At 44.8% G+C, this 27367-nt stretch overlaps 1 protein-coding gene across 3 annotated transcripts in view; it reads left to right on the top strand.

Annotated features, from left to right (window-relative positions):
• Positions 1–24652, top strand: part of malrd1 (MAM and LDL receptor class A domain containing 1) — a 114078-nt gene extending 89426 nt beyond the window's left edge. Inside the window, exons 22-34 of one of the 3 annotated variants that reach the window (XM_014180735.2) lie at positions 1504–1687; positions 6488–6616; positions 6846–7007; positions 9552–9709; positions 12477–12678; positions 13330–13611; positions 13964–14089; positions 15437–15503; positions 20279–20376; positions 20652–20748; positions 21027–21087; positions 22084–22185; positions 22275–24652. In XM_014180735.2, the coding sequence (XP_014036210.2) occupies positions 1504–1687; positions 6488–6616; positions 6846–7007; positions 9552–9709; positions 12477–12678; positions 13330–13611; positions 13964–14089; positions 15437–15503; positions 20279–20376; positions 20652–20748; positions 21027–21087; positions 22084–22185; positions 22275–22373 (1767 nt within the window). In that variant the 3' untranslated portion in view covers positions 22374–24652. The other 2 variants (XM_045710658.1, XM_045710659.1) reach the window with 2 other exon arrangements.
• Positions 24653–27367: the final 2715 nt, after the last annotated feature.

The raw sequence follows: 27367 nt of genomic DNA, 5'->3' as shown, positions 1-27367 counted from the left end.
TGTATACATCCACTACACTACTTTGATATGCATCAGTGAGGATTAAGAAGTGAGTATACACAATACCCACTGAAAAGAAAGTGTGTATGTGGCTTATTCCTGCGTATAGCCCCCACTACACCACTGAGACCAACTTTCCTACTGCATTAAAGGGGTAATATAGGATTAGTATATCGATTTCTTAAAAAAAAAATATATATATATAGTTTTAAGTGGAGTGACCACTGAATCCCAAATTACCCCTTTAATCGCAGAGGGACAAAGAAATTACCCCGTAAGCATAATTAGGCCTGATTGGACAACTGAATGGGATTTTCTTTATTACTGTGTGGGTGGAGCAAATATAAGAAACAACAAATACTTATGTATCTATAATCTAACATAGTTGATTAAAACAGAATAACTAGGGCCCAGAGATTTTCCTGAACACTTCACCTATTATACCCTAGGGTCTGGTTTAAACACACACACAGTCAGGAAAACCTCTTGTCCCTAAACTAACATTAGCATGTTTAATGACATTTTGCCTGATTTGACTGGGGAGGTGTCCAACTGCTACTCCACAGCATTATGTCCAAAACCTGATAATCTAGCCTGTCATGATATACAGTACCCCGCTCTAAGTCGCATTCATAATTTCAACATTATTAGATATCATTCAGTGCCTCTGCAGTACCATGGGAAAAGACAGAAAGGATTTCCCAACTAATGCCATTTGGCCTGGCTTTTAATCTGTTCCATATGTGGCATGAGTCTAATACATTAAAGATGACTGGGGTTGAGTCCCAAATGGCACCCTACTCCTTAAATGGCAGACTACTTTTGACCAGAGCCCTATGGAATAGGGTGCGATTTGAGACTCAGCCTGGGAGAGAACCGGCCCGTTACAGATTTAATAGGAGGTCTAAGGGCAAGAGCATTCATTACTGTGATGTTATGCTAATCTGACTATAATGACTCTTCTTAAATGACCTCCGTGCTACTCAGTGGCGGAAAGCGTTCCATAACTCGGCCTCAATTCAATGCAACCTCATATTCTGTACTCCTCCATACTGTATGTGATTGAATGATCTGGGCTCTGTATGATTACATTACAAAATAATCAGCAGTGCTGTACATTTTCATATAAGTCACTTTTGAATGACTCAGAGTGGGTCATTTATATACAGTATATAGGTTATAGAACAGGGCTCTCAAACCCTGTTCCTGGTGAACTACCCTCCTGTAGGTTTTTGTTTCAACCCCAGTTGTAACTAACCTAATTCAGTTTATCAACCAGCTAATTATTCAAATCAGGTGTGTGAGATTAGGGTTGGAGCGAAAACCTCCGGGACGGTAGCTCTCCAGGAACAGGGTTGGAGAGCCTTGCGATAGAATAATCAATGTGCAGCGTCCATATTATGACAGCCTCAGCAGGAGTTGTTAATCTGGACAGCGTACCAATGTACGCTATGGAACATTGTGTTTGACCTCTTTACGCCTGACCTCTCCACCTCTCCACAGACTGAGAACAATGGGGTGACGGAGGTGTGGAACAAGACGGGGAACCAGGGGGAGGAGTGGAACCGGGCGGAGGTTCCCCTGCGGAAGTTGAGGAACTTTGAAGTGATCTTCGAGGGGATACGCTCCAGAGACGTGAGCGGAGGGGCTGCGCTGGATGACCTCCAGTTCACAGACTGTGACCCCAGTAAGTGAGCCATGCATCCACAACGTGAACGTATACTGTATAACAGGTTCTACGGTGTCCATATTAGGACAGCCTCAGTCTCATCAGGACTTATATCACATCGTATATCTTGTATTCATCTCTATCTTATATTTTAATACACACGTCAGGTGTGTACTGTCTTTCTCGGGAATCTCCTATCAGGATTGGATTTGTTACTCCTTGTGCTAGGAGTTACTCCTAGAGTTACTCTTGGTACTGACACTGTTCTGCAATGCACAATGTAACTTTCTCTTGGAAAGGCTCGCTCTAGTCTTGTCTTTGAAGATGTTCTGGACACAGAACATGACTCTAAAAACCATTACCCCAAGAATCAGGGATTAAAATGTACAAGTTAATTAGAAGTGAACAGAAGTTCATTGGCTAGTTCCTACGAAGCTCCCGGGATCCTCTGACAACGTGGAAATAAATATATAATTCCCTGGCATGAAAATAAATTGAATTATTTTTAAGTCATGTCAGATTCTATGCCTTGAAATTGGAGTTGAACCCATTGAAATCTGTAGAGAAAAGCAACAAAAGGCCAGACTAGCACCTGAGGCTAGATTCACTTTTAATAATGTGGATAAAAGACATTGAAGTAGTCCAGCAGCATTTAAATGCGCAATTCTCTTCAAATCAAATCAAATCAAGATGTATTGGAAAGCGTACACATATTTGCAGGTGTTATGGCAGGTGTTGCAAAATGCTTATGTTACTAGCTCCAACAGTGCAGTAGAATGTCTTGCAAATACAATACAAATCCTCAAATAATAAAAAAAGATCTAAACAAGAAATCAAGAAATAACTATCTAGGTAGATACACTATAAATACAGAAGTATGTGGACACCCCTTCAAATTAGGGGATTTGGCTATTTCAGCCACACCCATTGCTGACGGGGTATAAAATCAAGCACACAACCATGCAATCTCCACAGACAAACATTGGCAGTAAAATGGCCTTACCGAAGAGCTCATTTCAACGTGGCACCGTCATACATGTCAGTTCAAATTTCTGCCCTGATAGAGCTGCCCTGGTCAACTGTAAGTGCTGTTATTGTGAATTAGAGACGTCTAGGAGCAACAACGGCTCAGCTGCAAAGTGGTAGGCCACACAAGCTCACAGAACGGCACTGCTGAGTGCTGAATCGCATAAAAATCACCTGTCAACATAAGAACTGTTCGTCAGGGAGCTTCATGAAATGGGTTTCCATGGTCGAGCAGCTGCACACAAGCCTAAGATCACCAGGAGTAATGCCAAGCATTGGCTGGAGTGGTGTAAAGCTCGCCACCATTGGACTCTGGAGCAGTGGAAACGCATTCTCTGGAGTGATGATTCACGCTTAACCATCTGGTAGTCCGACGGACGAATCTGGGTTTAGCGGATGCCAGGAGAACGCTACCTGCTCAAATGTGTAGTGCCAAGACTAAAGTGTGGTGGAGGAGGAATAATGGTCTGGGGCTGTTTTTCATGGTTCGGACTAGGCCCCTTAGTTCCAGCGAAGGGAAATCTTAACGATACATCATACAATGACATTCTAGACAATTCTGTGCTTCCAACTTTGTGGCAACAGTTTGGGGAAGGCCCTTTCCTGTTTCAGCATGACAATGCCCCCATACACAAAGCGAGGTCCATACAGAAATGGTTTGTTGAGATCGGTGTGGAAGAACTTGACTGGCCTGCACAGAGCCCTGACCTCAACCCCATCGAAGACCTTTGAGATGAATTGGAATGCTGACTGCGAGCCTAATTGCCCAACATCAGTGCCCAACCTCACTAATGCGCTTGTGGCTGAAAGAAAGCAAGTCCCTGCAGCAATGTTCCAACATCTAGTGGAAAACCTTCCCAGAAGAGTGGAGGCTGTTATAGCAGCAAAGCGGGGACCAACTCCACATTAATGCCCATGATTTTGGAATGAGATGCTCAATGAGCAGGTGTCCACATACTTTTGTGGGCACCTTTTTATTTCATGTATTTTATTTAACCTTTATTTAACTAGGCAAGTCAGTTAAGAACAAATTCTTATTTACAATGACAGCCTACCCCGGCCGGATGTGATGCAGCCTGGATTTGAACCAGGTACTGCAGTGTCTTAGACCGCTGCAGCACTCGGGAGCCCACCTGCATACAGGTGTCCACATACAAGTGTCCACATACCTTTGGTCATGTAGTGTACCTTAAAAAATGGGCATGGTGCATTCAAATTGACAAATGCAAAACCCATATGTGTTCGTTGTCCATAGCTTATGCCTACCCATACCATAACCCCACCTCCACCATGGGCGAGAATTTACAACGTTAACATCACCAAACTGCTTGCCCTCCCAATGTCATACACATGGTCTGTGGTTGTGAGGCCGGTTGGACGTACTGCCAAATTCTCTAAAACGACGTTGGAGGCGGCTTATGTTAGAGACATTAACAGGCAATTCTCTGGCAACAGCTCTGGTGGACATTCCTGCAGTCAGCATTCCAATTGCACGCTCCCTCAAAACTTGAGACATCTGTGTCATTGTGCTGTGTTACAAAACTACACATTTTAGAGTGGCCTTTTATTGTCCCAAACACAAGGTGCACCTGTGTAATGATCAGGCTGTTTAATCAGCTTCTTGACACGCCACACCTGTTAGGTGGTTGGATGATCTTGGCAATGGAGAAATTTGGCAGTCTGACACACTCAACACACCAGCTGCTGTGTGAAGAATATAAGCCACCTGCTTGAATCTGTAACACCCCCCCACCACCAGACAGACACATCATCAAAACCAACATCAAAACGTCTTCATTTTCTCAGATTAAATCAGTTATTTAGTAGTAATGATATGGAGAAAAGATAATAGTGTAGTAGTATAACCAAGAGAATAGTGTAGTAGTATAACCATTAGGATAGTGTAGTAGTATAACCAAGAGAATAGTGTAACCAAGAGAATAATGTAGTAGTATATTCAAGTAGGTCCTTCCCCATTTCAGCTTGCTTCCGTTTGGTTCCTACTGAATACAACCCTGTTGTATTTTAGTCTAAAGCCATTGCTTTTTATTAGGAGGCTCTGCTACAGACAGGTATTCCACATTAGATCAACCTTACATTAAGCAGGGGCTGGCAGAGGGCCTTGCAATGTGTGGCAACTGTCCAGACCCCTGCAATGCTCCCTCCAACACACAGTCACACACAAACAGACACACACACTTTCATCAAACAAGCGTTATTAACTCAAACCCAGTCTGCTCTCAAATTGCTCATGCTCTCATTTTTCAAGTTCTATAGACGTTGAATTAAAATAGTCAGGTTTGTCTTTGCTTATCAACGTGCAATGGGGTTTTTCCATGTTTCTGTAGCCTCGATGGAGGTGACTTCAGAAAATATTCACACTCCTCGACTTTTTCCACATTTTGTTGTGTTACGAATTGCGCTTAAAATGGATTTATTTGTCTTTTTTTTATCTACACAGAATACTCTGCAATGTCAAAATGGAAAAACATATTATATATTTTTTTAAAGATTGATGAAAAATAGCACACTAATATTGATTAGATATGTATTCAACCTCCTGAGTCAAAACATGTTAGAATCACCTTTGGCAGCGATTACAGCTGTGAGTCTGTTGGGATAAATCTCTAAGAGTTTTGCACACCTGGATTGTACAATATTTGCCCTTTTTTTTTTTTTTAACTCTTTAAGCTCTGTCAAGTTGGTTGTTGACCATTGCTAGACAACCATTTTCAATACTTCCCATAGATTTTCAAGCCGATTTATGTCTGTAACTAGGCCACTCAGGAACATTCAACGTCATCTTGGTAAGCAACTTCCAGTGTATATTTGGCCTTGTGTTTTAGGTTATTGTCGTGCTGAAAGTGAATTTGTTTCAGAGTGTCTGTTGAAAAGCAGACAGAACCAGGTTTTCTTCTAGGATTTTGCCTGTACTTCGCTCTATTTATTTTTACCCTAAAAAACTCCCTAGTCCTTGCCGATGACAAGCATACCCATAACATGATTTAGCCACCACCATGAGTATTACTTTCATGCCTTAATGCAAACAGGAGTTATGTTTTTGAATATTTTTATTCTGTACACACTTCCTTCTTTTCACTCTGTAATTTACAGTGCCATCAGAAAGTATTCATACCCTTGACTTATTCCACATTTTGTTGTGTTTCAGCCTGAGTTCAAAATGAATAAAAAATACAATAATTCACACCCATCAACACACAATACCCCGTAATGACAAAGTAAAAACATTTTTTTTTTTTATCTTTGCAAATTTATTGAAATCTAAATTACGGAAATATCTAATTTACATAGATATTCACACCCCTGAGTCAATACTTTGTACAAGCACCTTTGACATACACACACAGCTCTGATCCACCTGATCCCCGTCTCTCGTGTTCTGCACTCCCTCTTCTCAAACAAGTGGCTGAGCTGCAGGAGGATACTTTTATTGTAGTCCTAGTTTGTTGTTGTGTAACCGGTCCTGAATTTAACACAGAGGTGTGTGTGTTGCTCTGTAAGCTTCCTGGCTGCTCAAATTCTCTGGCACACACCTTGAGAACACTGTCATCCAGAGCTTCACCTCATCTCAGCACACACAATCTGATTCTTATTCAGAAACATTGTCTTTTGACCCACTATGGGGGGGTGTACGTTCAGCTTTGTAGTTGGCTCACAGCAGAAGCAGCCTCTAACAGAGAAAACAAGCAAAGCCTGTCTTGTTATGATAAAAGACATCAGTGTATGTTTTGAACGTGTGCACGCGTGTTTGTGTGTCTGTGTGTTGTCCAGGTGCAATGGTGCCAGCGTCATGTCCGGCGGTCACAGACTTTGTGTGCCAGAGCGGTGACTGCATCGAGTCCCACCTGGTGTGTGACAGCAAGGCCGACTGTGCAGACGAGTCGGATGAGGTAGACTGTGGTGAGTAGAGCTAGCTCTGGTCCAGGGCGTTACGTGCGGCTTGCTGATGGCTCAGCGTCAGCAAGCCGCAGGTAACGCCCTGGACCAGAACTAGGGAGTACTGAACTGTACAATTGAGAGCTATTAAGGAATCATCTGCAACTTTGCTATTTCTTTGCCCTCTCTGTCTTTCTCTCTTTCTCGCTCTCTCGCTCTTCCTCCCTCTTCCCAATCTCTCTCTCGCTCCCAGGCCACATTGTAGGCCTACCAGGTGCCTGTAACTTTGACATGCCAAAGGACATGTGGGAGGAGACCTGCCAGCTGACTCAGGACCCTGATGATGACCTTGACTGGAGGATTGGTCAGAGGAGAGACAACCCAGGAACTGGACCCCCCTTTGACCACAGCCCTGGTCAGTACTGCCCTCCTTGGACATGAGATTTTACTGACCACGCTCTTAAAAAAGCTGGGTTAAAATTTGGTAACCCAGCGCTGGGTAAATATTGGACAGAACACACGCTGGGTTATTTTGACCCAGCCAGTTAGGTTGCGTGAATAACCCAACATGTTGGGTTGTTGGGATTACCCAAACATGGGTTCATTTAACCATCAATTGAGATATATCACTTTCATGCTGGGCTGACCCAGCAGCTGGGTCTTTTTAATGCAATGTTATTTACAGGAGGCATGGCTTATTAGGGGCGTGGCTTTCAGATAGTTATTTTTTGCCACCCGTGAGAGTAAATGTCATTCTTGATCACCACGTTAAGTTGGTACAGTGCACATTTCAATTTTCCATTAAATACTTTTTATACCTTATATATTCCGTTATATTCGTAATATCATTACTTACATATTGTAACAAAGTGGTAAATATCCCAACATTGGGATTGCATTGGTTTTTATGGAACTTCATTAAAGCTACAAAACTGTCAGTGTTCAACCTGAACGTATGTTAACAATATAACAGAACAGATGAACCGCCCCCTAAATGCCACGCCACCTCTAAACCACGCCTTTAGTTTTCTGATCTGAACAGATATCTCAATAACCTGGCATCAACAACCCAGCATGAACAACCCAACCTTGCTATTTTTAAAGAAAACAACCCAACTAATGTTCCCCAATGCATGCAACCCTGCAGTTGGGTCATTAAAACAACCCAGCATTTGTTCTGAGTGCACATGGTCTGAACAGGTAGAATAGCATATAACTTGAATTGTTCTGCACCAAATGACCTGAAGAGGACAAATAGGCCGTAACTAACAGATCACGTTTCCAGGGAAAACTCTGGGTTCTATACCACTACAGTAGTGGGATGCGTCCCAAATGCGCCCCACCCTATTCCATATACAGTGCTCTACTTTTGACCAGGGCCCTATGTTCCCTGGTCCAAGTAGTGCACTACAAAAGGGAACAGGGTGCCATTTGGGACACACCCATGGACTATCATTCTGCCTGTGTGCCTGAGTTCAGGGAGTCTATTACTTATTAGTTCTGTATACCACACAGAATGCAATCTTCTGTGGCAGATTTAAGACGCTCCAAAAGCATTGGAGCAGATTGACAATGTTCCTGTGGCAATGAGAGGATTTCCGCACAGGAAATTCAGGCATTCTTCTATTTATTAGGAATCTAAAGGGGTATTTACAGCTGTTTGGATTGTGTACTGTTAAAAGAACACGGCTGCCCAGGCTAGTGTTAGCCTGGAAGAGTGTGTGTGTGTGTGTGTGTGTGTGTGTGTGTGTGTGTGTGTGTGTGTGTGAGTGTGACTTTCTATGCCTGTTTGTGTGTGTTTATGTGTGCTGGGTCACACACACCAAGTAGAAAGCCGACCTTTACACCATCAAATGATGCATTACATCACAACAAGTCGACCCATGAACTTTACAAGGACGATTGTTGTTATAGTGGAACACATTCATCCAGAATGTATAGCATATTGTGTCCACAAACTATTCCCTTAAGGCTCTGGTCCAAGGTAGTGCACTATATAGGGAATAGTGTATGGACACAAAATGCTATACATTCTGGATGAATGTGTTCCACTATAACAACGATTGTAGGTTGCCATTTGGGATGTAGCTCGTAGTGACTGGCCACCCAACTCATTGATCGTGGAGATGAATGTGGACACCAGGCTCTGTGGCACAGGCTGACCTTATGATCTCACTGGGGAGGCAGATCAATGGGCCTAGCCAGCCGTATCACATACACACATTAAGGCAACACACACGCACACACACGCACGCACGCACGCGCACACACTGCTTAGATACTCTACAATAGAGAATAGAGAGAATACAGAACATCACACAAAGAAAATGAGTAACACACCATCAGAATGGTAGGGGTGGAGAGGACATGCATCCACAAGTCTTGCATTAGCTGATTTACCGTTGATTTAAAATCTAATTAAAAGTTTAGAAGACAATAAAAACCAGCACACAGCTCTTTCCTAGAATGAAAGAGACAGAAATGAGGAATAAAGAACTTTAAAGATTCTAGAAGATTCTCCAGGGAAGTACAGTATTTCAGGTGGGAATATTGTGGTGTGGGACTCACCACGCATTGAGACAACCCCAAATCTCCTCTAGCTCATGTGGAAAACTCCCACTTAGTTCTGGCGTCGCCTCAGTGGCCTCTCAGTCTCAGTCTAAGAGACTAAATAAAAGCAGATCAGAAGAATCCTCTCAGCACTGCATGTCTGCAGGAAACAGGCTTTTAGACAGTAACACTGTCTTCACAAAATGTTCTTTGGCTTCCAGTTGTTTTGGGTGGTCCGATGCTGTTCACATTTAGGGCAGAGAGTTGTCATATCACTTTATCAGGAAATATTCTGGGTCTGAGTTTGAACCTATAAGCATAGCTAGTCTCCAACACATTTGATTTGACTCACAACTGGAGAAATGACTAGAGACGTATGTAGTTCCATATTTCTCTCCATGATCTACAGGTGGAGAAGGGAAGTTTCTGTATGTGCACTCTGCCACAGAAAGAGAAGGTGACATCGCCAAGGTTACAACGCGGAACCCATTCCCAGCCAGTATTGGCCTATGTCACCTACGATTCTGGTTCTACATGCATGGATCAGACAGGATGGGGACGTTAAAGGTAGGAGGAAAGCTTAAAGGTAGTTCAGTATTTTACATAGATGGTTCCCCCATAACTTCCTTTGTTATGAAGCTAGCTGTTTTAGGAAAACCGAACCATGGACTACCGATTCTCCTTGCCGAAAGACTACTTTCAGGCTGAAGAACTATCTAACATTAAGTAGTAATAACCTGAATTTCCCCTTTACGTCATGCCTTAATAAATAATTTTGTTGTAATATTTGTTCTGTCTTTTTCAGTGGATAAAACTGAAGTTCGTTGCAATATCAGTTTAATCCACCAGAAAAGATAGAACAAATATTATGGTTAAACTCAAATATACTAATTGATAAAAAATATCGACGGACGGACGGACGGACAGACACACACACACACAACCTTCCCAGCTCTGCAGATTTTGCTGCAAAGAGACAGCATTATTAGATCATTTGTTTTGGTACAGTCCATATGTAGCTTGTTTTTGATGTTCAGGAATGGCTAAAGAATTGCAACATTTACCTGGAGCTAACTTTGCAAATTGCACTGCTGGGTCATTTAAAAAGTCATAGTCAATCTATCAATAATATAATAATACCCTGAGCAAATATGTTTATCTTTAATTTACAATCTGTAGAAACTATGAGAATAGAACGTTTCAGAACTTTTATAAAACATCACAGCACAGTTAAAATATATGGCAAATACAGTGCATTCGGAAAGTATTCAGACCGCTTGCCTTTTTGCACATTTTGTTACCTTACAGCCTTATTCTAAAATTGACCATTTTTTCCCTCATCAATCTACACACAATACGTCATAATTACAAAGCAAAAACAGGTTTTTAGAAATCATATTTACATACGCATTCAGACCCTTTACTCAAAACTTTGTTGAAGCACCTTTGGCAGCGATTAGAGCCTCGAGTCTTCTTGGGTATGATGCTACAAGCTTGGCACACCTGTATTTGGGGAGTTTCTCCCATTCTTCTCTGCAGATTCTCTCAAGCTCTGTTAGGTTGGATGGGGAGCGTTGCTGCACAGCTATTTTCAGGTCTCTCCAGAGATGTTCCATCGGGTTCAAGTCCGGGCTCTGGCTTGGCCACTCAAGAATATTCAGAGACTTGTCCCGAAGCCACTCTTGCGTTGTCTTGGCTGTGTGCTTAGGGTCGCTGTCCTGTTGGAAGGCAAACCTTTGCTTCAGTCTGAGGTCCTGAGGACTCAGGAGCATGTTTTCATCAAGGATATCTCTGTACTTTGCTCGATTCATCTTTTCCTCGATCCTGACTAGTTTCCCAGTCCCTGCCGCTGAAAAACATCCCAACAGCATGATGCTGCCACCACCATGCTTCACCGTAGGGATGGTGCCAGGTTTCCTCCACACGTAATGCTTGGCATTCAGGCCAAAGAGTTCAATCTTGGTTTCATCAGACCAGAGAATCTTGTTTCTCATGATCTGAGAGTCCTTTAGGTGCCTTTTGGCAAACTCCAAGTGGGCTGTCATGTGCCTTTTACTGAGGAGTGGCCTCCGTCTGGCTGCTCTACCATAAAGGCCAGATTGGTGAAGTGCTGCAGAGATGGTTGTACTTCTGGAAGGTTCTTCCATCTCCACGGAGGAACACTGGACCTCTGTCAGAGTGACCATCGGGTTCTTGGTCACCTCCCTGACCAAGGCCCTTCTCCCCCGATTGCTCAGTTTGGCCGGTCGGCCAGCTCTAGGAAGAGTCTTGGTGGTTCCAAACTTCTTCCATTTAAAAATGGAGGCCACTGTGTTCTTGGGGACCTTCAATGTTGCCGACATTTCTTGGTACCCTTCCCCAGATCTGTGCCTCGACACAATCCTATCTTGGAGCTCTACAGTCAATTCCTTTGACCTCATAGCTTGGTTTTTGCTCTGACATGCACTGTCCTTTTGTCTGATGAGTCCAAATGTGAGATTTCTGGTTCCAACCACTGTGTCTTTGTGAGACACAGAGTAGGTGAACGGATGATCTCCGAATGTGTAGTTCCCACCGTGAAGCATGGAGGAGGTGTGATGGTGTGGGGATGGTTTGCTGTTGACACTGTCAGTGATTTATTTAGAATTCAAGGCACACTTAACCAGCATGGCTACAACAGCATTCTGCAGCGATTTGCCATCTGGTTTGCGCTTAGTGGGACTATCATTTGTTTTTCAACAGGACAATGACCCAACACACCCCCTTTCTGTGTAAGGGCTATTTGACCAAGAAGTAGACTGATGGAGTGTTGCATTAGATGACCTGGCCTCCACAATCACCCGACCTCAACCCATTTGAGATGGTTTGGAATGAGTTGGATCGCTGAGTAAAGGAAAAGCAGCCAACAAGTGCTCAGCATATGTGGGAACTCCTTCAAGACTGTTGGAAAAGCGTTCCAGGTGAAGCTGGTTGAGAGAAGGCAAGGAGTGTGCAAAGCTGTCATGAAGGCAAAGGGTGGCTACTTTGAAGAATCTAAAATCTAAAATACATTTTGATTTGTTTAACACTTTTTTGTTTACTACATGATTTCATATGTGTTATTTCATAGTTTTGATGTCTTCACTATTATTCTACAATGTAGAAAATAGTAAAAATAAAGAAAAACCCTTCAATGAGTAGGTTTGTCCAAACTTTTGACTGGTACTGTATATATTTACAAAAATAAATAACTTAACTGGAGTCGTGGATCCCTGTCCTCCACGCTCTGTGGTTGTTACAAAAGTGTGTGTGTCCCTTGTTAAGCCACAGCTAAGTGACATTTATAGTGCTGTAATCTCACTGGCGTGTCACTCAGGTCTACACTGTCGGCTCAAGCGGAACCCGCCTGTTAATGTGGGCCGCCAATGGTAACCATGGCGACCGGTGGTCCTACGCAAGTGTGATCCTGTCCAACACAACCCCCTTCAGAGTGACCTTCCAGGCAGAAGTGGGGGGTGACGTGTGGACGGACATCGCCCTGGATGACATCTCCTTTACCACTGAGTGTGTGGTGGGAGGTAAGAGTTCTCTTCTCTTTGTCATGTTCTCTCGCTCTCCCTTCCCCATTTCACTCCTCGGTTATATTTGCTCTCTTCCGTTCTCTCCTCCTCCCTCTGCTCCTTTCCTTTCCTTTACCCAACTTGACACCCTACATTCCTGCCATTTCCTCTGATGTGCACATCTCTCTCTCCTCTTCCCTGCCTCCCTCCCTCCCTCACAATAAACGGGTTCCATTGTGCCAGGGGGAGAGTAGAGTAGTGTAGTGAACTAATGAAGCCTGTTGACCTGCGGGCCTGTATAAATTCACTGTGGAGTCTGGGTTTGTCGCTGGGAGAGAGGAGAGAGCAATGGGGGAGAAAAGCAATTACATTTGTATTGTGTTGTTTTCACACACCCCCTCCCTCCCCTTCCCTCCTCTAGCTACTGTAGCTTCCTCCGCTTCCTCTCCTCAGCTGTATACAGTCACCTCTCACATGGGATGCGGCTGAAATGGCACCCGTTTTTGGGCACTACTTCTGACCAAAGCCCTACATGCCCTAGGGGTAATAAGGTGCCATTTGGGACGCAGACATGAGGATCATAGAGAACATTAGCATTGTTGTGTTTGTTCATGTGTAATAGCTGGACCATTAAAGACAACATCAACTCCCATGTGTGTTTTCTCACAGGTCCTGTGACTCCAGAGCCTCTGACCTGTGGCGCGGGTCAGTTCCAGTGTGTCCACTCCTTCCAGTGTGTCCCTCTGTCCTGGAGGTGTGATGGGGAGGAGGACTGTGCTGACCAGTCAGATGAGGAGCAGTGTCCCAGCCTGGTCCCAGGCACCCTGCCCCCCCAGGACCACTGTCCACACCCTGACCAGTACCAGTGTTTTGACAACACCTGTCTCCCCTCCCTACTACGATGCGATAGAGTCTCTGACTGCCCCTATGGAGAGGATGAATACAGCTGCCGTAAGGGTCCTTACCTGTGTGTGTTGAGGGGGGGATTGTGTGTGTGTGCGTGTAGGTGGGGATTATGTGTGTGTGTGCGTGCGCACGTGTGTCGTTACCCTGTAATTACATAAGAAAAATACGGTGCCAGAACATGACATTTACAGTTAGAATCCATAAGTGTTTTCACAGCCACACCTTCGCACTCATACTCAGTTGTACATGATTTTGGATGATGAAATAGTTTCATTTAAACCAGTGTGAACGCTCCTCTTCTCTTAGCACTATTGTGTTAAATAATACACTGAAAGTTATTGAAAACAGAGCTCACTTTCTCCATCTCTCGCTCCTCTATCTCCCTCTTCCTCCCCAGCGCTCAAACAGTGTGCGTTGGGGTCTCTGGTGTGCGAGAGTTCGTCCAGTTGTGTCCCGCTCCAGAAGCGTTGTGACCAGATCGTTGACTGTCTACCCTTTGACTCTGACGAGTCCAGCTGCCATGGTAACGTTTGACTGCTTCTACTATACTTTGTCCTCTCTCTCTCTCTCTCTCTCTCTTTCTATCACACTCTCTCACACCTCTCTCTCTCTCTCTCTCTCTCTCTCTCTCTCTCTCTCTCTACACCCTCTATGTCTCCCTCTCTCTCTTTGTCTCTCTCACACCCATACTCTATCTTCGTCTTTCCTCCAACTGGACGTCTCAGCTTAGACTGTTTCCTCCAATATTTTTGAATTGCAGTACTTGAACGGTCTTTCATATTGTCTCCCTTTTTCTTATGTTACATGGTCTGTCAAATGGGGTGGAGGGTGTTGGGGGGGATTAATAAAGTTCTCCTGGCTCCCACTGTAAAGGTCCATCTTTGCATTTCCAATGTATTATTATTTTCCCAACTTTACTCTGTTCCATTTGTGGCTCTCAAATGTGCCAACTTTGGCTGTAATGACATTCTCAACTACAGCAATTCTGCCTTCAAAGCACACCTCATAGGTCATTCTGTGCAGTGCCAAAATCTTCAAAACCTCAGCTTTTCTGTTGCCTTCGAGAAATTAAACCAAACGGAACCGCCCATTTGGTTGGAATCCACCTGAAATGCAACCCTGGGTGTGACACGATTAGGGATTGGACAAATCGCTCCATACAGTGATTGGAGGATTAAGTGGATTCAGGTCTGAGATAAAATTTCCAACACTTGAACAATCCAGATAAGCAATGCTGTTGAGACGAAAGTGAGGAGAGAGACACAGAGAGAGAGAGAGAGGTGAGCATCGCTTCAGGAAGAAAAAAAACATGCATTTCACAAGTGAACTCGAGAAGTGTTCCCATAACACGTTTCCACATGTGAAACCATGTGTTGTTCCTGTAAGGGAAGAGAGAGAGAAAGGTAGCGACAAAAGCAGTTGTGAAGGAAGAGAGGGCCAGGAAAAACCTGTAACGTGTTGACACTCTCACTAAAGAGGTTTTTCAGAAAATACATTTTCAGAGGTTTTTCCACTTTGCTCTCCGGAGGCAATTCCCTGTCTCTCTGCCAGGCATGTCGTGATGTCAGAGAAACATTGTGGATGCGTGGATCATATTTCCCATTTCCTAGGTGTGGACATGATTAACAGGTGGTGTCAAGAGAAGGAGAGAAGGGGGGCGGAGAGGAGATTGGAAGAATCGTTTACACCAAAAGAGCTGGTATGCATCCCAAATGGTACCCTAATGTAGTGCACTATGTTGACCAGGACCCATCAAAAGTAGTGCACTACAAAGGGAATGGGGTGTGATTTGGGACGTTGCCCTGGTCTCAACCGGCTCTGTACGATGAGAGAGGGTTGTTGTTGAAACACATGTTTGGCCTCGTTGCAGAATGCCCTCCGAGATACTGTCTGCATCATGGAGAGTGCCATGTGGAGAGGCATGGGCCAATGTGCATGTGAGTATGAGTACAGCAAACATGTATTCACATGGACACACACACACACACACACACACACACACACACACACACACACACACAGTCACTACACACAACCCCCCTGCCACACATATGATATACAGTGGATGCTTTCTATTTTTATTTTCTCTTCCGACCCCTTCGCGCTACAGATCTCTCTCTCTCTCTTTCTCTCTCTATCGCTCTCTCTCTCTTTCTCTCTCTATCACTCTCTCTCTCTCTCTAGCTCTCTCTCTCTCTCTCTCTCTCTCTCTAGCTCTCTTTCTCTCTGCCTTCAAACATGGAAATCCCATCAGTCTTGTTTCCAACCCTGGAAAAGACACGCTCGGCGGACCATGGAGGAATCTCGGTTTATCCCAGACAGATTTTAGAAGGGGGCTCACCGCTCATTTATCCGCCACGGACTAGCACAACGTTCCCAGAACGTTCCCAGAGGGATTTTGCAATGGACACTCGCTGGTCAATATTTGAACGTTCCCCCACTGCAAATTGTCTTGAGGGAAGACCGCGTAAGACCTTCACATTAGATTAATCCGTTGGATTTAGGGAGGCTAGCGTGACCCTGTGTGGATAGAGTTCAACTCCAACTCTTTGTGGTCGCCCACCACACACACACACACACACACACACACACACACACACACACACACACACACACACACACACACACACACACACACACACACACACACACACACACACACATTTTATCTTACACAAACCACATACTGGGCTAAGGAACTAGAACTTGAGATATTGAAGGGAAAGAGTTCACGGCATGCAAGACAAGTGGTAGTTAACCGCTGTGAAATCTTCAATAAAATATTCTGCCTTCGATAGAACGCCTAGTCTAAATATTAGGCAATATACTTACTATAGCTACCTGCTGATGTCAGCATAAAAGGGAAAGTTCACCCAAATGACTAAATTCCTTAACCTGTAAGCAATCCATGGACAAGATAAGACAGCAATCCATGGTTTTGCTTACCTGACTTTGTTTACCTGACTACTGTAATTTGGGTGAACTATCTCTTTAATGTTGACTACTACCTGGCATTTCACATTCTTCCTGGTACCTGCACTCTAAAGCCACACGACTGACTGGAATATAGTATGTGTCTTTTCCCACAATGCTATGTGAATGTCACATTGAGATGCAAATGGTTCCACATTTTTTTAAATCGGCACACTCTGGGGAGGTGATATTTCACTGGTGTTTGGCAGTAAAAATACTGTCTATTTCCCTCACCTCCCTTTCCCCTCTCTCTCTCTCTCTCTCTCCCTCCCTCACCTTTCTCTCTCTTTGCTCTCCTCTTTCCTGTTTCTCATCCTCCCTCCCTTTGCTCAATCTCTAGCTGCCCCTTTCCCATTTCTCTCTCTCTCTCGCTCCCTCTCACTCTCTCTCTCATGATTATGTAACAGACTGTGCAGTGCTGTGCCACGGCAGGCTTTAATATGGAGTCAGAGACCCCAGCATGTAGTGGTGCCTGGGGCCTATGTATGTCAGAGAGTCAGAGGTTCAGACTTAGCAGGTCATGTCGGTCCTCTGGGCAGGATCCTCCGAGAAGCTGGACCAGAGCCCAGCCTTGCCAGCCTGCCACACAATATGCAAAGAGACCCTTCGGAATGAGAATATAACACAACTTAATGCAAGCGGTATGTTTTGTCCAAGAAGGTTTGTTTTGCATTAGAAAATCCCATGGCAGCACATTTCTACCCCAAAAACTAGCCATGGTATTAAGCAGATGTGGACTTGGAAGAGAAGTCCTGGATAAATGTGTTGTTTTCTCAAAGACAGTGTGCCATGGAGAGGCACCCTAATCACTCAACTGAGGTGTCTGAATGAAGCTCCTTGTTCAGCCTACTGGTACGTGTAGGATTCTCCACATAAGAAGGACATTGTTTTCCGTTGAGGAGGCGCACCTCCTTATTTTCTTCCGAGCCTTTGTTCGTTCATTCAGTGTGGACATTCAGTGTGAAGTTTGTGTTTTAAGTTTCAACGCCACCTGCACAAGTACAGTGAAATGCCTTGCTTGCAAGCTCTAACCCCAACAATGCAGTAATCAATAACAATGTAATACTAAAAATAACGAGGTAAAACAAAAAAATATCAAAAGAAAGAAGAACACTGTATACAGGATCAGTTCCAGTACCATATTTACAATGTGCAGGGATACTGGAGTGATAGAGGTAAATATGTATAGTGGTAAGGTGACTAGACATCAGGATATATGATAAACAGTAGCAGTAGTGTATATGATGATTCTATGTGAGTGGGTATGTGTAGAGTCAGTATTAATGTATGTACATATTATGTGTGTGTGAGCAAGTGAGTATTTGTATGAATGTTGGAGTATCAGTGTGTGTAGTGTGTAGGACCCTGTGAGTGTGCAGAGATAATAAAATACAAAAGGTCAACTCAGATAGTCCTTGTAGCCCTTTTATTAGCTATTTAGCAGTCTTATGGCATGGGGATAGAAGCTGTTCAGGAGCCTGTTGGTGTCAGACTTGATGCACTGGTACCGCTTGCCGTGAGGAAACAGAGAGAACAGTCTATGGCTTGGGTGGTTGGAGTCTTTAACGATTTTCTGGGCCTTCCTTTCACACCGCCTGATATAGAGGTCTTGGATGGCAGGGAGCTGTACTGGGCTGTCCACACCACCCTCTAGTGCCAGGCGATCGAGGGTGGTGCTATTGTCATACGAAGCAGTGATGCAGTCAGTCAAGGTGCTCTCGGTGGTACAGCTGTATAACTTTTGGAGGATTTGAGGGCCCATGCCTAACCTTTTCAACCTCCTAAGGGGGAAGAGGTGCTGTCGCGCCTTATTCACGACTGCGCACGTGTGTGGACTATTTTAAGCTATTAGGGATTTGGACACCGAGGAACTTGACCTCCTCCCTGTAGGCTGTCTCATGGTCGCCGGTGATCAAACCTACCACCGTCGTGTCGTCACCAAACTTGATGACGGTGTTGGAGTCGTGGGTGAACAGAGAGTACAGGAGGGGTCTAAGCACACACCCCTGTGGGGCCCCAGTGTTGAGTGTCAGCGTGGTGGAGGTGATGTTGCCTACGCTCGCCACCTGGGGTCGGCCTGTCAGGAAGTCCAGAATCCAGTTGCAGAGGGAGGTGTTCAGTCCCAGGGTCCTAAGCTTGGTGACGAGCTTGGAGGGGACAATGGTGTTGAACGCTGAGCTGTAGTCAATGAACAGCATTCTCACATAGGTATTCCTCGTATCTAGGTGGGTGAGGGCAGTGTGGAGTGCAGTTGAGATTGCTTCATCGATGGATCTGTTGGGACGGTATGCAAATTGGAGTGTATCTAGGGTGTCTGGGATGATGGAGTTAATGTGTGCCATAACCAGCCTCTCAAAGCACTTCACGATTACAGATAGCAGAGTTCTTGGGAACAGGGATGATGGTGGTAATCTTAAAAGATGTGGAGATTACAGACTGGGACCAGGAGAGGTTGAAAATTACTGTGAATATACCAGCTGGTCTTCGCCTGCTCTGAAAACGCACCCTGGAATACCATGGGTCCCTGCGGCCTTGTGGGTATTGACCTGATTCAAGACTCTACTCACATCAGCCTCGAAGAGCGAGATCACCCAATCTTCTGGGTTGGTGGCGGCCCTCACACCCGGCACGATGTTGTTGTTGTCAAAGCGTGCATAAAATGCATTGAGCTCGTCTGGTAGAGAGGCATCGTTGTAATCCGTAATGGACTGTAGCCCCTGCCACATGCGGCGCATGTCGGAGCCTGTGTAATATGATTCCACTTTATTCCTATATTGTCCTTTTGCTCGTTTGATGACTTTGTGGAGATCACAGTGGGACTTATTGTACTTGTTCCTGTCCTCAGCCGTAGCCTCAGGGTCGTCTGCAATAGCTCTGTGTGTGGTAGCCCTATCCTATGGGGACAACGTTGCCGATGCATTTCCTAATGAAGCCGATGACGGAGGTGGTTAGCTTGTCGATGTCATCGGCAGAGTCCCGAAACATATTCCAATCAGCGCTAGCAAAGCAGTCCTGTAGCATAATGTCTGATTCTGGAGACCATTTCTCAACAATGCAAGTCACGGGTAATTCCTGTTTGAGCTTCTGCTTGTAAACAGTAAGCAGGTGTACTGAGTCATGATCTGATTTGCCGAACGGCGGACGGGGGATGTATGCTTGCTTGTGGGTAGAATAACAGTGCTCTAGACTGTATCACCCCTAGTGGCAAGGGAGAAGTGTTGATGGAAGTGTCTTATTGATGCTGAATTAAAATCGCAGGCAACCAGAAAAGCAGCCTCTGGATGGTTATAGCATAGTACAGTTTCTTAAGTGCCAGATTGTTATTTGTCTTGTCCTAAAGTGGAATGTATACAACAGCTGAAAACTCCCTCGTGTGGTAAAAGGGTCAGCATTTGACCACCAGGTATTCCAAGACAGGTGAACAATGGGTCGACACTTCTATTTCACTTCTACCGCACTCGAGTCAGCACACCAGTTGTTGTTGATGAAGAGGCATCTCCCCCCCTCAATTTTCCCGACTCCACTGTCTGGTCAGCATGGTGAATGGAGAATCCATCGAGTTGGATAGCCATTGGGGGTCTCTTGTCAGAGAGCCATGTTTCAGAAAACCAAAGAATATTTCAGTTTCGATAGTCCCATTGGTAGCAAATCCATTAATCTTGTTATCAAGTGACTGGCCAGTAGAATGGAGGGAAGAGGTGGCTGGTTCTCCCTTCACCTTAATATTAACCCTTTCCAGGTGCCAGGATGGTTGGACAGGAAACCGTTGCAGCGTGAGACAAAAGCCCTCTCCCTCTTCCTCAATCTCAACGGCCCTGCCAGAGGATTCTGGACTAGGTAATACGGACATACCCTATTATTATATGAACTTAGGGTTGCAAAATTCTGGTAACCTTCTGAAAATTCCAAGGTTTTCCATAAATCGCAGTTGGAAGTTTTCCGGTATCAGGAGGGAATAAGCACGATATACAGGAATCCTCCAACCAGGATTTCAGGATAACTTGGGAACTTTGGGAAACTTACCAGAATGTTGCAACCCTTTATGTACCGTAAGACTGTAAGTCTCTGGGGTGTTTATTGATTGTAAATCCATGTATTTGTCTCACCCATAGAGACTGTGTATGCTGGCATTGCCATTGGACTGACCCTGCTGATTATTGGCATTGCTGTCTGTGTCCTGTTTGTATTCCTGAAGAGACACTCTTTGAAGTAAGTCACTGGTTAGGATGTTAATGTTGATAAAGGGGATGGTTATGACGTTGCTTTCATGAATGACGTCGGAAAATACTGTGATTTCAGTCAAACACCTGTGTGATCTGTCTTGATTTTTACCTTTGTCAGCTCGGGAATTCGATCCAGCAACCTTTCGGTTACTGGCCTAACGCTCTAACCACTAGGCTACCTGCCGCCCCATTATCGCTGTTGTTGCTGTTATTATTATTACTGTTACTGAAAAATACGAATCCGATTTTCATCTGCTTCCACAGCAAACGTGACCTGAAGGACTTTGAGGTGATGGACAACCCAGCCTTTGATTGGAGGGCAGAGGTTAGCACACCCCCTTTCTCTGTTCAATGACAATCAAGCTCCCATATAAAATGTATCATTCTTAAACCATATGATCCTAGAATTCATTAGATACTCATTTCGTTTGTGTGTGGGTGGATGACATCTTTCTCAGACGTGATTGTAATTGTGGTCAGTGGAATGTCTGCAAAGCCCTACACCCCTGCCTCATCAATGATACGCGTGTGTGCGCGTGCGTGTGCATGCGTGCGTGTGTGTGCGCGTGTGTGCAATCATTCTCTCCTCTACCACCACCGAGAAGGTACCCTGCAGGGGAGTAGATGCCATCACAGCAATTTCACTCAGGAGATGGCTGTCATTTTCTGAAGTGTGTTTATATTTGTGTGTGTGCGTGTGTGTTACTGAGCACTGAGCGGTAGTAAAAGCGGGAGTGATTGTGAGAGTCATCACTGTCACAGTGTCGATGACGGGCGTCACAACATTGCACGCGTGTGTGCTGGCGTGCGTGCATTTGGCTCTCTGTGTCCGTGCGCGTGTGTGTGTATGTGTATGTGTGTGTGTGTGTGTGCGCAGGAGGGTGTTGATTTCTGCTGTGACGGGTCGAGGTATGTGTGGTTCATCAGTCTCTCCGTTGTGCATACTATAACAGGCTACAACACAGAGGGTACCTCAATCACACAGCGAACAACACTCACTTTATCCACAGAGAAGTGGACAGGAGAGGAGTCTATGGGTGTTGCCCAAATGGCACCCTATTCCCGATATAGTGGACTACTTTTGATCAGAGCCCTATGGGCTTGGTCAATAGTGATGCACTATAGAGGGAATACTGGCATTTGAGACACAGCCTATTTGACAAGGAAAAAGATTATGACTGATGTCACTGGGAAATGTTATCATGAGCTCACTCTGTATAAAGAGCAACCTTTAGAAACAAAAAGAAGTCAGAGGTGTAGGTTGAGTGATTAGAGACAAAGGTAGTTCCTCTATTGTCTCTCACTATTTCTCTCCCTTCAGCTCCGCAGTCTGGGAACTTGCCCTAGACTTAACCCCAAGACGAGGGAGGGTCCTGGGCTTCCCATCAGTGTCTACCCCTGGAGGAGGGATGCAGAGTGGGAGGTAGGCTTCCATCTCTTGTTGACCTGTCTGCCAACTGTCTCACTGTCTGTCTGTCTGTCTAATTGTAATGCTGTGTGTGTGTTCTGCAGGGTCCAGTCCGGAGAGATGCCAAACTGTCCTTCCCAAACCCTCTGTACCAGTACCCCTCCACTACCAATGGGGCTGACTGCAGCAGCTCTGAAGCATAAAAACAACAGATACTCTGCATACACTACTGTGCCATAGCCAATACTCATGTGAACTTATGCTGTATACATTTGTGACCGACCACCTCGATTCGGTCTTACGTAGCATCATTTGAAATTGTTTTTTACTTTGGATAAAAGTAGAGACTCAGCGCTAGAAAATGGAACAATGGAAAAGTCATTCTGCTTTGAAAGTTGATAAACTTGTAACCCCACTTTTGAGAAAACGTCCCTTGAATGATTTGGTGCACCTCCTGGAGAGCTCTTCTTTGTCTCCACCCATTCAGGATCGTTCACACCCTCTTAAGCCTTAGCCCCACCAATCTCTTTAAGGATGCACATGTAAGGCCATGTGCTAAACAGAGTGAGTAGTTTAGTAAACAACCAAAGGTTTCAAGACGAAAAGTGGTAAAAGTAGTAGCCTACAATAAGGAAACCTCCAGGTAAAAATACACTATCTAGTCCTTGGCCTATATCCTAATCTGACTTTGGTGCAGGTCATGTTATTCTTCACATTACCATCTCTACTAAACACACACTATATCAAATAAAAACAAAGTGTATGTGTCATATGCACAGGATACACAATGTGTAAACAGTACAGTGAAACGGTTACTTGCGTAGTAGCAGTATCAAAAACAGGAAGTGTCCAGATAAAAATATTGTATAATTATTAGATGACGCTTACCCGACACACTTGTCTAAATTGATGGGTCATGTGAAGGAAATGCTATAACCACCCCTCAGCCACATCTAGCTAAGTGGATGGGTCACTATTGTCTAGACGTAGAGCTAACAGTACGCTTTAACTTGCAATGAAAACGACTTTCTGACCAAATTAGAAACTTATAATATCTTAAAATGTAGCTAGACTCTTTCCCGTATACATGGATGAAAGCTTCACTGCAGACTGGAACCATTTAACTCAGTTTTGTTTGTAGCTACATCTTGTTTGGACAGTATTGTGTCAAGTCACTCCGGTTCACACTGACTGGCGTGCGCAGAAAGTAGCCCATCACTTTTTCCAACTGATCTGTCGATAGCACCTGCTAAATTCAGGGCATCAATGTTGTTGAGAAAAGTAGCAAAACTTGTGTACTTCGATGGCTAACGTTATATCTTTCAAAAACGGCGCGGTAGAAAGGACTATCAACACATACTGAGCAGCTCACGTTATAGACAGAAGCATGCTACATGGCCGACCAATCCAAACTCATCTCCCGGCATGTTCAGCCCATCCATTATCTCAGCCAATCATGCGTAGCGGGAAGGTTCCTTTCTTTTTCTGTGGCTAAACCAATTAGGCACGTAATTTAAATGTTTTATTCGCATTTACGGATGGATACAAGTTTGTTATTAAGGCACATGAGACTCCACATGTTCCAGAAGGAATTTCTAGCAAAAAACACATTTTGATTAAAAAAAATTATGTTTACGTCCAAATACCTCTCCTGTGATGTAGTGACGTGCGACATACGCCTAGTTTCCTAAAACGAGTCACATTGACTGAATCATCACCAAAGAACCAGTCACCAGATACACTTACCGTAACATTTCACTCAATAGCTAAACTTCAACCTTGTCTTCTGCTCTCGGAACACAGACATGGTAGGAGTAACTATCTAATAAACAGGACAGGCTATAGCCAAGGTTGAAGTTTAGCTCAGCTATTGATTGAAATGTTAAGGTAAGTGTATCTGGTGACTGGTTGTAATGTCCATGTTCTGAGAGCAGAAGACAAGACATGCTGTCATTTTAAATGGAATTCAATACACTACTACGATTTTAGATTGCAACCTGGTTGTTTTGTATCCCATAGCATGGAAAATTAAGATCTCTTTGGGTTTATGGGTCCTCTTAGCAGTAACTGTCAGTCTATTATTGGCTCACAAAGACATACAGTTTTTCATGGTGTCATGTAAATGGAAATCTATATACTATTTTCTTCTTTAGAGCATATTATGGGAAACCATGAGTGTGCATGTAAGAGTCAATATTAATTTAACCTGGAACATGACTCACACATTCGTTTTACCGTTCCAACCAGTGTGGACTGGTTTTAAGTGGACTCTCTTCCAGTGCATGTGGTGTGTATTACCAACTTGGCAATGTCATGCAGCATAATGTCTCTTAAAGCACAGATCAAACGTAATTATAGTATAAACCTTTCATTCTGAACTTTTTATTGACTACAATTTGACTGCATTTCAAGTGTAAATTAAATCATATGAGTCTGAGATCATCGTGTTTGGTAATAAAAAGATACAGATGATCAAAACCAATGCTGTAGTCTTACCTTCTCTTTCTCTCTGTCTCATTGTGCCCTTGGGATTGTGGTTTCTGTGCTCCAACCAACTGTTGTTTTGCTCTGTTTAATTTGGTTTAATAGCTGCTGTCATTGGCCTTGCTAAATGGGTCCAGAAGGGTCCAGATACATACAATAAATTACAATATCATGTCGAACATCTAGCAAATACCAAAAACTATTCTGACTGGAATAGGCTGGCAAGCAAACATTTGCCCATTATTCTTTTCAACATGATTCAAGCTCTGTGAAATTGGTTGTTGATCATTGCTAGACAACCATTTTCAGGTCTTGCCAAAGATATTCAAGCGGATTTAAGTCAAAACTAACTTGGCCACTCAGGAACATTCACTGTCATCTTGGTAAACAACTCCAGTGTATATTTGGCCTTGTGTTTTAGTTTATTGTCTTGCTGAAAGATGAATTCATCTCCCAGCGTCTGGTGGAAAGCAAACAGAAAAAGGTTTTCCTCAAGGATTTTGCCTGTGCTTAGCTCCATTCCGTAAATTTTTTTTATCCTGAAAAACTCCCCAGTCCTTAACGATTACAAGGTTAGCCATACCATGATGCAGCCACCACTATGCTTGACAATATGGATAGTGCTACTCAGTAATGTGTTGTATTGGATTTTTCACCAATCATAACACTTTGTATTCAGGACAAAAAGTGAATTGCTTTACCACGTTTTTTGCAGTATTACTTTAGTTCCTTGTTTCAAACAGGATGCATGTTTTGGAATATTTTTATTCTGTGCAGGCTTCCTTATTTTCACTCTGTCAGTTAGGTTGGTATTGTGGCGTAACTACAATGTTGTTGATCCATCCTTAGCTTTCTCGTATCACAGCAATTAAACTCTGTAACTGTTATAAAGTCACCATTGGTGTCACGTTCCTCGTATTCTCCCTCATCGGAAGATATGTCGAAATCACTCGATGACCAATACGCAGCAGGTTGACTGTTCCACATCATCTTTATTTTAGATGGAAACGACAAAACAAAATAAACACGCAAAGGAGAAAGGTGACAGTTTCACAGGTGAAACGAAACACAGTGCAAAATACAATTACCCACAAAAATCAAACAAACACACCCCACTATATGGGACTCTCAATCAAAGGCAGATAGACAACACCTGCCTTCAACTGAGAGTCCCAACCCCAATTAACCAAACAAACATACACTCACTAAACTCCACATAGAAATACCTAACCTAGAACCTACCCCAACACTCACAACCCCACTATACCATAACCAAACATAACTGCCACGTCCTGACCAAATATAATACAAAAAAACCTAAGTATATGGTCAGGACGTGACATTACCCCCCCCTAAAGGTGCATACACTGAATGCACAAAACCAACAGAAAAAAACAAAACAAAACAAAAACAAAAAAACAACACACAATTAACCTCCTAACTAAAGGGAGGGAAGGGAGGGTGGCTGCCGTCAACGACGGCACAGTGCTACACCCCCCCTCCCCAACCCACCTCTATTGGAGGTGGCTCCGGTTCTGGCCTACTGTCCAACAGACCGTAGACAGACCTGTTGGGCTTAGGACAGTAGGCAGACTTCTTTGGTTCTGGTTCGTGGGCCGACTCCGTCGGTCCCAGGCTGTAAGCAGACTCCTTCGGTTCTGGGTTGTAGGCAGAATCATCACAGTCATAGTTAATCAACTTTATTTTAGAATTGTGACCAGACTCACCCGGTTCTGGGTCACAGGCAGCTCCCCTCAGTCCCGGGTCGCAAGAGGTTGTCGGATACTCTGGTCCGCACCCGGTGTCGGATCCTCTGGGCCGCACCCGGTGTCGGATCCTCCGACGGCCCTGACCCAGGATTCACCAGGCTGGGGAGACATGATGGATGCCTGGCCCTGGGCACAGGCACAGGACTCACCAGGCTGGGGAGACCCACTGAAGGCCTGGTCCTGGGAGGTGGCACAGGATGAACCAGGATGGGGAGACCCACTGAAGGCCTGGTCCTGGGAGGTGGCACAGGATGAACCAGGATGGGGAGACCCACTGGAGGCCTGGTCCGAGGAGGTGGCACAGGACGGACCAGGATGGGGAGACCCACTGGAGGCCTGGTCCTGGGAGGTGGCACAGGATGAACCAGGATGGGGAGACCCACTGAAGGCCTGGTCCTGGGAGGTGGCACAGGACTCACCAGGCTGGGGAGACCCACTGAAGGCCTGGTCCTGGGAGGTGGCACAGGATGAACCAGGATGGGGAGACCCACTGGAGGCCTGGTCCGAGGAGGTGGCACAGGACGGACCAGGATGGGGAGACCCACTGGAGGCCTGGTCCTGGGAGGTGGCACAGGATGAACCAGGATGGGGAGACCCACTGGAGGCCTGGTCCTGGGAGGTGGCACAGGATGAACCAGGATGGGGAGACCCACTGGAGGCCTGGTCCGAGGAGGAGGCACAGGATAAACCGGGCTGTGGGGGAGCACTGGAGTTCTGGTACGGACACTCTTTACCCACACTCCAGGCTGAATGCCCACTTTGGCCCGGCACGGGCGGAGAGCAGGCATTGGGCGAACTGGACCCTCCCAGCGCTCTGGAGACACAGTGCGCAACGCCGGCGCAGGATAACCTGGACCGAGGAGGCGCACTGGAGACCAGACGCGCTGAGCTGGCACCATCCGCCCTGGCTCGATGCCTGCACTCGCATGGCACTTGCGGGGGGC

The sequence above is a fragment of the Salmo salar genome, chromosome ssa29 (assembly GCF_905237065.1).
Source record: "Salmo salar chromosome ssa29, Ssal_v3.1, whole genome shotgun sequence".
NCBI lineage: Eukaryota > Metazoa > Chordata > Actinopteri > Salmoniformes > Salmonidae > Salmo > Salmo salar.
The sequence above is the reverse complement of the archived record's forward strand: the minus strand, read 5'-3'. Positions and strand labels throughout refer to the sequence as shown.